This window comes from Dermacentor variabilis, chromosome 11 (genome assembly GCF_050947875.1).
Source record: "Dermacentor variabilis isolate Ectoservices chromosome 11, ASM5094787v1, whole genome shotgun sequence".
NCBI lineage: Eukaryota > Metazoa > Arthropoda > Arachnida > Ixodida > Ixodidae > Dermacentor > Dermacentor variabilis.
In genome coordinates, this window is record NC_134578.1 from 12,174,947 (window position 1) to 12,187,487 (window position 12,541).

Below are 12,541 nucleotides of genomic sequence, written 5' to 3' on the forward strand. Positions count from 1 at the left end.
AGATCAAATGTATTCTGAAGGATATTGAGGATGACTCGGTTCCAATGCTGCTTGCCAGGAGTCCAATCAGTGTCGCCATTCTCTTTAACCTATGTCGGAGTTTCGATGAATTGCGCTGCCAGCATAACTTCGGCCACCGAAAGGTGCCGCAGGCTGACTCCATCCCGCGGCCATTGCAGTTGCCACTGGCCATGCCGATCCTTCTGCTCTTGTACTTCAGCTGAAGGATTTAATTTGAGAGAAAGTGGCCCACCAGCTATTGCTGCTCCCTCAGAGCCAGAAGCCTGCCCAACCACGGACTCCGCCCATGCAATAAGCCATCCATGCCCAGATATCTGACGCACTTCCCCCCGTTCGGCCACTAAGCTTCTGTGACGGCACCGCTCTCCTATGCCGACTACCCGCTTCTTTCACATCTCTGATGGGTCCCTAGAATATAGGCTAGTCTGCACCGTAGAGATTGGGCGGGACGCTTCATGAGTGAAGGTGCAGGGGGTGCTGCAAGCAGTCCTACTGCTACGCACTTTGCTGTCGTCTGCTTGGCTGTCTGCATGCACCGCAGCAGCTTCGTGCAGGAGGTTTACAACCTCTTCCGAGTCTCCGGTTTTCAAGCGAAGGTTGTATTGGTTTACAAGTTTTGGTGGCGCTGTCGTGGTCACGCAAAAAAAAAAAAAAACTGTTGCTCCCTGAGCAGAGCACCTGCGCGAACGTGCACACAATAGGGCGGTTTGCCGAGCTGACAGCTGCGCCGGCGCTGGAGTGTGAGTAATTAGCAAGAATTCCAGCTGCATCGGCGCGCGCAACCAATCGGAGCCGTTTCGCTTCCGCTGGGAAGGGAGAGCACAGGAAAGGGGTTCGCGCGCGCTGCGCCGACTTCGTTTCCGTTCAGTTCAGTATCGGAAAACGGATGGGACGGCCACGCATTGTGCGCTCCCCCGAGGAACAGGCAGCCTTCAACGAACGGCGGCGAGCACTCGCCCGTGAAAGGGCTCGCCGTCGGCGTGCCGATCCAGCCGTTAGAGCCGCCCGAGCCCAGGCAATGCGAAAGCAACGAGAAGAAGATCCCGAGCGGAGGGAGCGGGAGGCCGAAGCAAGCCGAAGACGACGAGCGGCGAACCCCGAGCTCAGAAAACGGGAGGCCGAGAGGAAACGCCAGAGAAGAGTTGTCGATCCCGAGTACAGGGAACGGGATGTCCAAGCGAAACGGCAGCGACGAGCTAACGATCCCGAGTATCGGGCCAGGGAATCGGAGCGTCTTCAACAGCGTCGCCTCGGTCTCCCACAAGCAGCCAGGACCAGTGCCGACAGCGGTGGTGAACCAACAACAAAACGGTTCGAGCGTCAGTTTCTCGCCCGTACGTTCGGAACGTCTTGCACAGTTTGTGACTGGTTTGATAACACCGTGACACTCGTTACGGGAATCCGTTCTCCGGAACAGCGCGACAACGCCTTCAAAGTGCTACGCGAACATTACCCCAAGAACGCGCTTCAAGTTTGCTCCACCTGCAAAGACGCTGTAACCAGAGGAGTGCTCCCCGCATACAGTACTGTAAATGGGTATGTATACCCAAAGTTTCCCTCACATTTGCCGAATCTCAACGGAGGAAACGGCAGAGTTGTAGTTCTTACAGGTTCTCATGGTGTGGTATATATGTGTTGTGGTAGAAGTTTGTTCCCAGAGTGCCTGCCAAATTTGACGGCTAAAAAACGCCGTCAAATGTAGCCACGACGCCGTTTCCGAGGCGCGCAGAATTACGAAAGCAGCAGGCGCACAACACACGCGCACTCTCTCACCTTCAGATAGTTGCTACCCGCGCGCCCGCGCTTTGGCATCGATTTCTAGTTGCGGGCCCCGTTCTCCGACGGTACAAAACTTTTTCTTTCGTGCGCGCGCTGTGGCCTAACGCGTTGTAGAACACTATTATGTACGATGGCTGCAACTGGTCAAATGCGATTGTTTTGCCTTGCTACGCATCGGGTAATATGACGCGTCGCACAGCCCTAAAGGGGTCCTGGAACACAGTAAACCGAGTAGCTGGCGGAGAGTTTGTGGAGATTTCGCGCGCTTCTAGGGAACCGGAAGTCGACGATACGACGTGCCATCATGACGCAGAGCCAGTGAAAGCGGAGTAATAACCCCGATCACTCGGCGAACAAGTTGAGGAGAAAGTGCATGGCTATGAAGGAGGGCATAACTTGTAATCCTCCGTACGTTCCACACAAATTGTGGTGCGAATGATTAACTTTAACCGTACCCCATGCGTCTACAAAATTTGTCCGAATTGTTTCAGGAGCCCTTTAATTTACTAACCTAGTCGAGCGGAGTTTCGCCGTCGCAGCGGTCGCAGCTGTGCCGCCGTCTGACCACGTGACTCACCGCGCGCCTAGCTAGCGCCGCGCTCGCGTAGCATAGAGAAAGAAAAAAAATGTTCTTTATGCGCGTAGTTAGTGCGGAGTGCGGTGTGAGCTTGGCCATTGATGAGAGCGAGGCCGGGCAATTTGTTTGTCTATGACTGGCCCGTCTTTGAGCGTTGCGCGGGAGCGGGAGGCTTTGAGCCGTCGTCGTCAAGCGGCGTCTGACCACCCCGCGGATATCGCCCGGCGAGCTGCTTCTTTGGAGAGAGCCCGGAATGCCAAGCGCGCGAAGCTAGCGTCGGAGAGTAAGGAAGAACGAGCTGTTAGGCTCGCAAAACGCCGGAAGCGGGACCACAATCGTAGACTAAGGCAGGCTTTGCAAGAATCTGCGACAGCCCCAGCGGCCGTGGACGAGGAAGTGAACCAACGGTTCGTCCACCACACCATTCGATTTGCCGAGTGTGTATCTGGTTCCATGAAGACTTTACCAACTATCCGTTTGGCTTTGTGTTACAGCTAAATCAAAGGTTAACCAAGTGAAACCAAGCTTTCGCTTTGCATATCCAGGGTTATAATAGCTGAGCTAAGCTGCAGCCAATTTTTCCCCTGTGCTAGCTGCTACGTACGGGTTGGAGCTTTCGCTGAATCTGAAACTGAGGCGCGTCGCACAACATCGGCGGGCGCTTTTAAGGCGAAAGCCTTTCATAGAGAGTTTTGGAATAGGGGCCACAAAGTTATAGCGTCGAAGCCACTGAGCAAGCGCGAGACGGAAACTGCGTTTGGGTTTTGCGTTGGGCACGCTATTTCACTGATTTACAGCGGGAGCCCCAAAAGCTGCCCCAAAAGATTTGGGTAAGCACACATGGTGGCACCCATCGAAGCGACGGCTCCATGGAGGAAGTTTCCTTCCTCCGGCTCTAACCTAGCACCAAACTGGGTTCGATTCGTGGTAGCGTGTGAAGTTCGCAAGCTAGGAGAAGTGACTGCTGTTATCGCTTTCTCTCAACTAGTGTGTGTTACGAAGATTGATTCATTAGACGCCGCTAATTCCGAATTTGAATGTAGATTTTATGGCTCGTAGGCCTCACACGGCTTAGCTTAGCTGGTGAAGATACATACGGTGGGTTATAAAAACTAAGGGTAACTAATTGTTTGCTGCTAATAGAGTAACCTCTAAATTGTAATTAAACGATAAAACATGAAAGTAAAAAACTACGATTCTTATCATAAAATGGTACATTTTATTCAATTATTTCTAATAGCTTTTCTTTTACGCCGTAGTGGCGCTGTCAGCGCAAGACACTATCTGCAAATGCAAACCTCTTCACCATCGTGCTCTTCATCCCCTGCGTGCCCCAATGCTAACTGCAAAGCTCTTTGGGGTCCCAAACTATCGGGGCTCCTATTCTAAAACTCTCTAATGGCTCATGCTCGCAACAACGGCGGCGTCCATTCGCAGAACATGTCACGCTCCGCTAGTGGGCGCTCGTGACGTTATCGGAGTGGCGTGAGTACTGCGTGTGCGCTCAGTAGATGGCGCCACCCTCGCACTCCAAAACAACGTCGGCAGATGCAGACGGACGCAGACGCTCCTCATTTATTAAATGCGCTCCTCACTAGCCGACTCAGTCGGATGTTACCGAAGTGAGCTCCCGTTTCTCCAGCAACCAAGCGCGCTCACGCTGCTGAACGAAAGCGCAAGTCGCAGCAGGCTCAGCGACAACATTCGAGTGGAAAGGAACTGCGTCTTCCAGAGTCTCCCAACACAAGAAGGTTGAAAGCTAAAGAACGGATGCGACTGAAGCAACTTAACCGGTCTCCTGGGACGAAGGCTAAAGAGGCAGAACGCAAGTGACAACAGTGCCTCCGGAATAAATTCCAGCAACACCAGCAACAAGGCACTTCAAGTGGCGAACGCCAGTGCCCAAATTCTCTCAACACCAGAAGATTGAAGATCAACGAGAGAAAGCGTCTAAAGCGACTCAACACGTCTCCCAGAACCAGTGCTAAAGAGGCAGAACGCAATCGACAATGGTTGGCATAAATTATTTAATCAACATCATAGTGCATTTCAATCAAACAGAGCAGTTCAGACAACAGCAATAGAGGCAGTCATAGAGAGGCTTACACGCTACACGCTTACCGCAATGTAGCTCAGCAAAGTGCCCATACATTTTTTTCGCTGCGTCCAATAGCTGCAACGGGACGAAGCAGTTGGTTTGCCTTGCTTTGCATAGGGAATTACATGGGGCTTTCACTGCATGCATTACAGGCTTTTCTAAAACGCGTCACAAAAAGACTCCCAGCGCTTTTTAACAGCAGAGCTGCAGGCTTGAGCTGTGGCAGCGCCTGGCTATGGCCATACCAAACGTTAACAAATAACTCCGCTCGGGGAAGTGGAGAAGGGGAAGGCCAAGTAAGGGAGGGGGAGAGGGACAGCTGTGTATGAGCATGCGGCGCGGTGCAACTGCCATGGAGAGGAGGCGCGTCGTATGGAATCGTGATGACGTAAGCTCTGACGTGCAGGTGCTCTCCTGGAAGAGAGGCCGGAGAGATGTGTGTGCCGCACCGTGGTGTGCCGGCGTCAGTATCTGATCTACTGTCGAGATGGGCAGACCGAAGAGAATACTTTCTCCTGAAGAAGAAGCCAAGCGAATGTGAAAGAGGAGGGAAGCCACTCATGAGTGTATGAGGCGTAAGCGGGAAGATCCTGAATGTGAGGCTAATGCTGCCGAAGCTAAGCGCCGGAAGATGGGTGACAATCCTGAGTTTCAGGCCAGACAAGCAGAAGCAAAACGGCGATACGACGCCGCACATTGGGATGAACGACGTCAAGCGGCTCGGCTATGAAGAGTGTCCGATCCTGGCTTATGCGTCATAGAGAACTTCAAGCGAAGAGAGAGGATGGCTACTTCTGGTGCGGACAGACGATTCAGGCGAGACTTTCTGAACGTTTGAACACAGTTGTGCCGAAAAATTTTAAGCTAAGTTTAAGCTTTGGTGGGTGAAAGGAGCGCAAACAGCTCTGCTCTTTCATCAGTCTCCACGACGTTAAGTCTGTGATGCTGGCCCAAATCTTTTTCCTGTTACGCGTGCGTTTCCTGGCACCGACGCAGATCTATAGACCGCATGGTGGACCATGATAGACCATTTTATTGAGGGCGCCATCATTTTACGATCACAGCTCTGTCTATTGTCCGGCACTAGGCTGGTATGTGGGATTACGCTGGAGGGTGTACGGCGAACGTGCTGTTGATGACTAGTGGCAAGTTTTCACGCTTTCCCGAGAGGTGTCAACAAGTTGTTGGGACTGGGAAGCTTGTAGCTTAGCTGCATTATCGAACGGCGACGGGCATAGAGGCGCTCCCACAGCTCTGCCCACAATCGAAATAGGAAGCAAGTCAAGTATGAATATTGCCGATATGCAATGTGTACATGTAACATGTTATTACTGTATGTCTAGCCTAGAATTTTGTTAACGTATCACTTAGGACGACAACAATTTGGGGCGTCTCCATGTGTAATGCGGTGTGCCACACCAGCGTCCATCCCAGAACACGTTTTGCTAGCTTTCGTGCTCCTAAAATTTTCACGGCACAATATTCTAAACATTGCTTATCTGGCACCCGGGCATCAAGCTTTACACAATAAAGAACTGTAAAATAACTCGATCGAAAAGGCTGTTAACATGGATAAAATGAGCTTGTGATAGTGGCCACGAATATGCCACAATCAACCAGATACATGCGATGCACTCAAACATTATGTGCCCTCATAGGTCTCAAATGGTGCCTGTGCGTGCAAGGGCACCTCACGTACTTGAGAGATCTGAAAAACGAACAATTACTCTTTGCAACAGCAACTTTATTTTCTTCACTAATACAGCACATGATGAGCGACGTTGACAGATTGCCGCTGAGATTTGGAAGCACGGGAGAGCCTTTGTGAACTAGGGCCAGCTGGCACGTGGTAGGCATGGCTTTGGTTACAGAATGGAAAAGAACACACCTTGATTTCTTAGTCGGCATGTAGTTTTCATAATACATCCTCGGTCGACATCCGTCAGAATGTTCATTGCGAAGCATGATAATCTTAGAACACGTTTGAACAGAATAAGTTTAATGTGCGTGCACGAAGGAATAGTTAACTTCATCCATTCGCAATAATTGACAGACTCGAACACGCACCTTTCTTTCACATCGCAGTTTGATCATGGGTGCCGAGTCCATCGCCGTGTGCTCACTGGGAACAATACCTTCCGAACATACACGTGATGGCATCAGGTTCATTCTGTTTATGCTGGCAATACAAAGTGGACGCTTCTTTGATATCCCAGCGGCGGTGTCCATGAAGTCGCTGCGGCTGAAGATGCACCTCACGCTTGCCACTGTCTCCTGGCGCGTGCAAACGAAACTCGCTCTTGATCCCGGACAACGACCTTCGAGATCTGGCTGTGTGGCAGAAGCCTTTCCTCAACCATGGCCCAATCATTGCCGCAAACAGGCTATGATTTTTGCAGCCCAATACAGCAGAGTGATAGCCTGTCAACCTTGAGTCATATGATATCGCAGAAATCCCAGACAGAACACGTTAGAATGGCACTAATTTCGCAATTAAACTGCTACCTTTCCAAGCTGCCGCTGGGAGAAAACAGAATCCGCACACACCAGTGCGAGGAGGAAAGTGGCACACTGTATCGAGGCTACGTTCCTCCTCGCCGATAAAATGGTCTATAGCTACATGCAAGATGTTCTTACCTGCACAATACATGTATATATACTTCTGCTTGTCTGTCAGCAAGGGCTGCAGCGTAAGCACTTTCACAGCTTTCAATCATGCAACCGAGACATTTATCGGCTGGAGAGGGTCACGGCGAGAGGAGCATGAAATTTTTGAACTCTGCCAATGCATCATTCGAGTGCCTCCGAAAGGAGCCATTTTCGAAAAGGCAAAAAAAAAATAACAGACAGAGGATTTTTGGCAGCTAGAGGCTGTCAAACAGCTGCACAAGGTCGAACGGACATCCACCACATCGTGCCATTGAAGATATACCCGATGCAATTGCAGGGCAAAGTAACCACTTCGTCCTGTTGCAGCCACCCTGAACAGCGAAAAAGCAATCCGAGAGTTGTGCAACACATCTCAGTTTCAGATCCAGCAAAAGCTTAAACCCATACGTAGCAGCCATAGTGGTCATAGAGCGCGCAGCGAAGAAAAGCTATCCGAGAGTTATGCGACACGTCTCAGTTTCAGATTCAGCGAAAGCTTCAACCCGTACGTAGCAGCCATAGTGTGTGCAGCGAAAAAGGCTATCTAGAGTTGTGCAATGTGTCACAAATGTAAACATGCATGCAGCGAATTGTTCCCGAAGGTATACCTGTTGCAACCTGAAGCAAAGCAAGTCGAAGCAATTGCTTTTGTCCTGTTGCAGCTATTGCGCACAATAATGTTCTGCAGCGTATCCCAAAAAGCTAGATCCCAGGCGTGCCAGCCACAGCGCGCGAAGCGAAAGAAAGCGCTTCGTACTGTTGGAAAACAGGGCCCGCAGGTAGAAATCAAAGCCAAAGCCTGCGGGTTATGCAGCAACCTTACGGTACTATCTGGAGGCAAGAAAGTGTGCGTGCGTTGAGCTCCTGCCACAGGTGTATCAGGCGCTTGATTCATGGAATCAGACAATTCGGCATTAAAGGGCAGATAGTGGATGTTCCCATCAATGTTTAACGTACTGTGCAATCCCTTCCTTGGAAGATCAGTGACAGCCCAGTCATAATGGCACACATTAAAAGGTGGATACTCGCCAAACCAACTTATATACATGCGGTTGTCAAAAAAATGACCAACCTTTGCCCTACCAGAAAATGGGGGTAAGCAGAGCTTGTCCTGTGTGCACCTGACCTTCGTCACGATTAAGTAACCCACCGGTAATGGGTAAAAAACATAACCGTTGCACAAAAGGTATGTATCAGGGAAGGAAAACATTCACACAAGGGAAAGGAAGAGGTAACAAAAAGCAGTGTGCAAGGGAAGGTCAGGTGCACCCAGGACAAGCTTCGCTTACCCCCATTTTCCAGTAGGCAAAGGGTTGGCCATTTCTTGTCAGGAATGTTGTGGCATGCCAAGATGTGCATGGCATTATTTCATGAAGTCTCTCACAGCAAAGAATGAAAAGCTAAAACATTTGAAAATGAGAATATGTAAATAATCTCATTTCGCCAATTGCATCACTTCGGGGACGCACACTCAGGGGCCCTGTAATTGTCTTTCTTTTCTATAATTGATTTATTTAAAAATAAAGTTTTCTTATTCACAAACCTCGTGCGATATCATTGGATGTTGTGTGCTGTAATTTGTTTACACTGTTTTCTAAAGGTTCTTCATTCTTCTCTTTATAATTTGTTTTGACTGCATGCTTGATTACATATGTGCTCGATGTTTGCACGGGATTATCGCGGAGTGGAATGTGCTTCCACAATTTTATCTAATGTCGAAGCATATTCGGATGCTCTTGCGTGATATTAACTTTACATGTTGCGTCATTTCCTTGCATCAGCGGCGCATGCTTTGCAAATGATCTTTTTTCTTGTTTTCTTTACTTTTGCAGTTTGATGTATCAAGATGAAATATCAAGACATAATGTCTTGATATTTCTCCTCACTGTTTTTGCTCTCTTAACCGGAAGTGCTTTCTGTCTTGTATAGCTTTTGAATGAGCTTGGGTTTGATTTTTTTTTTACCCTCTACTATGCCAAATCACACACCTGTACCTCCTGTTGCTTATTAATGCGGAAGCATTATATGGCTCATGAGGCGGAAAATCCAGCTTTCTCGGCATTGGCATGACCCTGATGGTCCAAAAAGTCAAGTTAGCCAATGAAGGCAGTTATGTCAACTAAGACAAAGTTTATTAAGGCAGGGTTAATTATGCTGGAGTTCATTGAGGTACTTGTACCTTTGACCTTTGGTGGTAGTCCAACCCATGACCTTTGGTGTTAATTAAGGCAAAGTTCAATTAAGCCGACTGGAAATGCATAGGCATCGCATGGTGGTCGCAATGCTTTTACATTCATCCAGGAAGGGATAACTAAGTGCCTCTTGAATTTTTTTGTTTCACTTTTAACCACTGCAGCCTTCGCTGACAAAAGGCAGCAGTAGCAGTATTGCAGGACTTAATAAATTGAGTGCTCAACCTATTCCAGGCTGTGCAATCAATGGCTTTGTGTTCCGAGTCGTATCCGCACTCCACAGGCATGCTTCATATGGCTCAGCAAAAATGAATACCACTTTATGTAGCTAAAACCTCTCATCGTGCCCATAACAAATATTGCTCTAATTTGGCACAAGTACACGGTGCCAGAAAAGAAAGGAATGGCTAAGCTACGCTGGAAGCACACGCACTTCGCCAACACGCAGCCAGGCAGCCGAGCACTGTGCCTTAGCATGAGGACTGCTTGCAGCACCACCGCCACCATCATTCAGAAACAGTCCTCGCTCCCATCAGCGGATGGCAGACTAGCCAATGTTCTAGGGGCCACAGCACCGTTCTCTTAGGCGACATAGCTGTCCCGGGTCACACCTCCGCCGCTCAACTACACTGCCACAATGGCAAGGCCACCCCCGCCATCATATTCCGCCCCACCATCACAGCACCAGGTTCCCTTGCTCTAGTTCCACCGCAGACACCCCAAGACGTTTTGTGTATCAAGTTTTTTTTGTGTTGCCATCCTGTTCTCATGGTCTCATCCTCCGGTGGGACTTCCTATCACGTCATAGTGCCATCATCACTTGCTCTCGCATGCAAGTGGCCATTTCACCGCATATGACTCACCATCGGTCGGTGCCAACCTCAGCATTTGCAAAGTCTTCATTTATGCTGATATACCTCTGGAGCTGCCAGTGCTTGTGACCTGTCGTGTGCTGTCATGCCAGACTCCATCGTGGTGTTTAGGCTGTCTGACATGCTTTCTCACCCAAGGACTTAGTTCTCCCTTTCGCCATCCTCACTGTTAGATCTGAATCTGCTTTGATACCCATATCTAATCTGCACCAGTGTCCAGTGACCATACTGCACAGTGAGACCTTGGGATTTGTGCAAAAGCTGTCACGTGTATTGAAAATCTTGACATTCACGTGGCGCCACCTGTTTGCACCTTGACGCTATAACTTCTGTCTCATCAACACCGCCTTCAGCCGTTTTTGACTGCACCATCGCCGCAGATCTTTTCCCATCTTATCGCACCAACCTTATTACTCTCCTTAAGGAGTTTGTTTCTTCATTCAATTGCAACCAGCCATCTTTGAGTCACACGACAAGCATCTCTCACACCATCGACACGGTACACGTGCCCCCTCGCGACAGTGTGCATATCGCATTTCCGGAGAAGAGTGCCAAGTTATCACGGAACAAGTTCAACCGCTTTGGCCGTTGGGCACTTCACCTGCAGAAATATGACATTAATGTCATATACCACTCTGGTCAAAGGCATTCCGATGCTGACACATGCTCCTGCTCACCAATGACACCTGATGTGGCTTCTCTTTCTGTTCCCTCTACAACCTCAGACCTGCCTCTACTGATTGCCATATGCCCTTCGAGCAAGGCCATGACTCATTGCTTGCCCTGCTGATTGACTACCTTGCTGCTCCATCAGACGTTCCTTCAACGCGGACGCTACACTGTCAAACAGCCCACTTTGCCATGCGAGACAACACCCTCTACCCCCGAAATTATATCAGCATGTACTTCCATGTCGACCATGAAAGTGTCCACGCGAGCGTCCTACAAAGCTTCACAAGGTTGCATCAACGATAATACTGGCATGGAATGTACCGGTTTGTCCAGCAGTGTGTTCAGTCATGTACCATCTGTCAACAAAGCAAAACCGCTCCACAGCGCCCTCCTGGCGCACTAGAGCTGCTACCAGGTCTTGCTTGACCATTTGACCGTGACGGCACCAACCTCTTTGGTTGCTTCCATTCAGTGAATGTAAACCACTGGATTATTGTTGCTGTTGATCACCTGATGCGCTACACCGGGACCGCGTGCAACATTGCGATGTTCATTCTTTGTGACTTCATCTTTCGCCACAGTGCTCCTCGAGAAGTTCTCAACAGTAGCGTTTGTGTCTTCTTGTCAGAGGCAATACAATACCTCCTTCGTAAGTGCCAGATCATTCCCCGGAAATACCACGTATCACCTGCAAATGAAGGATCTCGTGGAGCTGTTCAACCGAACACTCGGCGACAAGTTGAGGATGTACGTTTCGTCCGACCACACGAATTGGGACACCATACTCCCGTTCGTTGCGTTCGCATATAACACTTCAATGCAAACAACCACCGTTTATCACCTTTTTTTTTCCTTGTGTAGACGTGAGCCCTCGTGACTACTGGATACTATCCTGCCCTACTGAACTGACACCTCTGAGTGCACTACAATTTCAGAAGCAGCCTGTTACGCTGAAGATTGCCGCAGCTGGTTCGTTCGCTGGCCAGCGAGAATCAGCGGCATCAGAAAACGTGACATGACAGTCATCAGGCCACGCCCACCTTCCCTGCCAGCACCCTTGTTTGGCTATGGATACCGCCTCATAGCCCTGGCTTTTCTCCTGAACTATTTGCGCGGTGCCATGGTCCGTACCCTATCATCTACACCACCTCACCAGTGAAATATATTGTTGAGCCCGTCACACCATCACCGGACCTTTGTTGTTGGGGTCGCGAGACAGTGCACGTTAGTCGCCTCAAGCCATATTATGACCCTGTCATCTTGTCTGCTGCCAGAGTCGCCAGGATGGCTCCGTTTCACACCCGGGGTCAGTGTTGTCAGTGAACATTGAAGTGCTGATGTCATACAAATAAAGGATTCTTTCAATATGTATTGCTCCCTTCTGTGCTTGCTGAGGGGCAATCATGAATAAGTGTGAGAGAATGCAGATGGGCGAGTGACCTTATGCATGCCCCAACTCTCACACACTTCCCTCGGTAAGAAAAACTTGCCAAGCACCTCGGAGTTCATACGGTAGGCCGGCTGCATGGCTGTCGAGAGTGGAGACACCACTTTATCAAGATCGAACTCGAGGCTGCACTAGGCCAACAATGAAAGGCACCATCACATATGTCCATACTAAGACAAGAGATTCCCTCGGATGTCTTGTATCACCAGATACATAGGAGTACTTCTTGTTGGG

At 49.5% G+C, this 12,541-nt stretch overlaps 1 protein-coding gene across 4 annotated transcripts in view; it reads left to right on the forward strand.

Moving 5' to 3' along the window:
- The first annotated feature begins 881 nt into the window (after positions 1–881).
- The window catches only part of LOC142564648 (uncharacterized), a 30,832-nt gene continuing 19,172 nt past the window's right edge, over positions 882–12,541 (forward strand). Inside the window, exon 1 of one of the 4 annotated variants that reach the window (XM_075675727.1) lies at positions 882–1,557. In XM_075675727.1, coding sequence (XP_075531842.1) covers positions 908–1,557 — 650 coding nt within the window. In that variant the 5' untranslated portion in view covers positions 882–907. Of the gene's footprint in view, positions 1,558–2,134; positions 2,815–12,541 lie in introns of those variants that run through there. The other 3 variants (XM_075675725.1, XM_075675728.1, XM_075675729.1) reach the window with 3 other exon arrangements.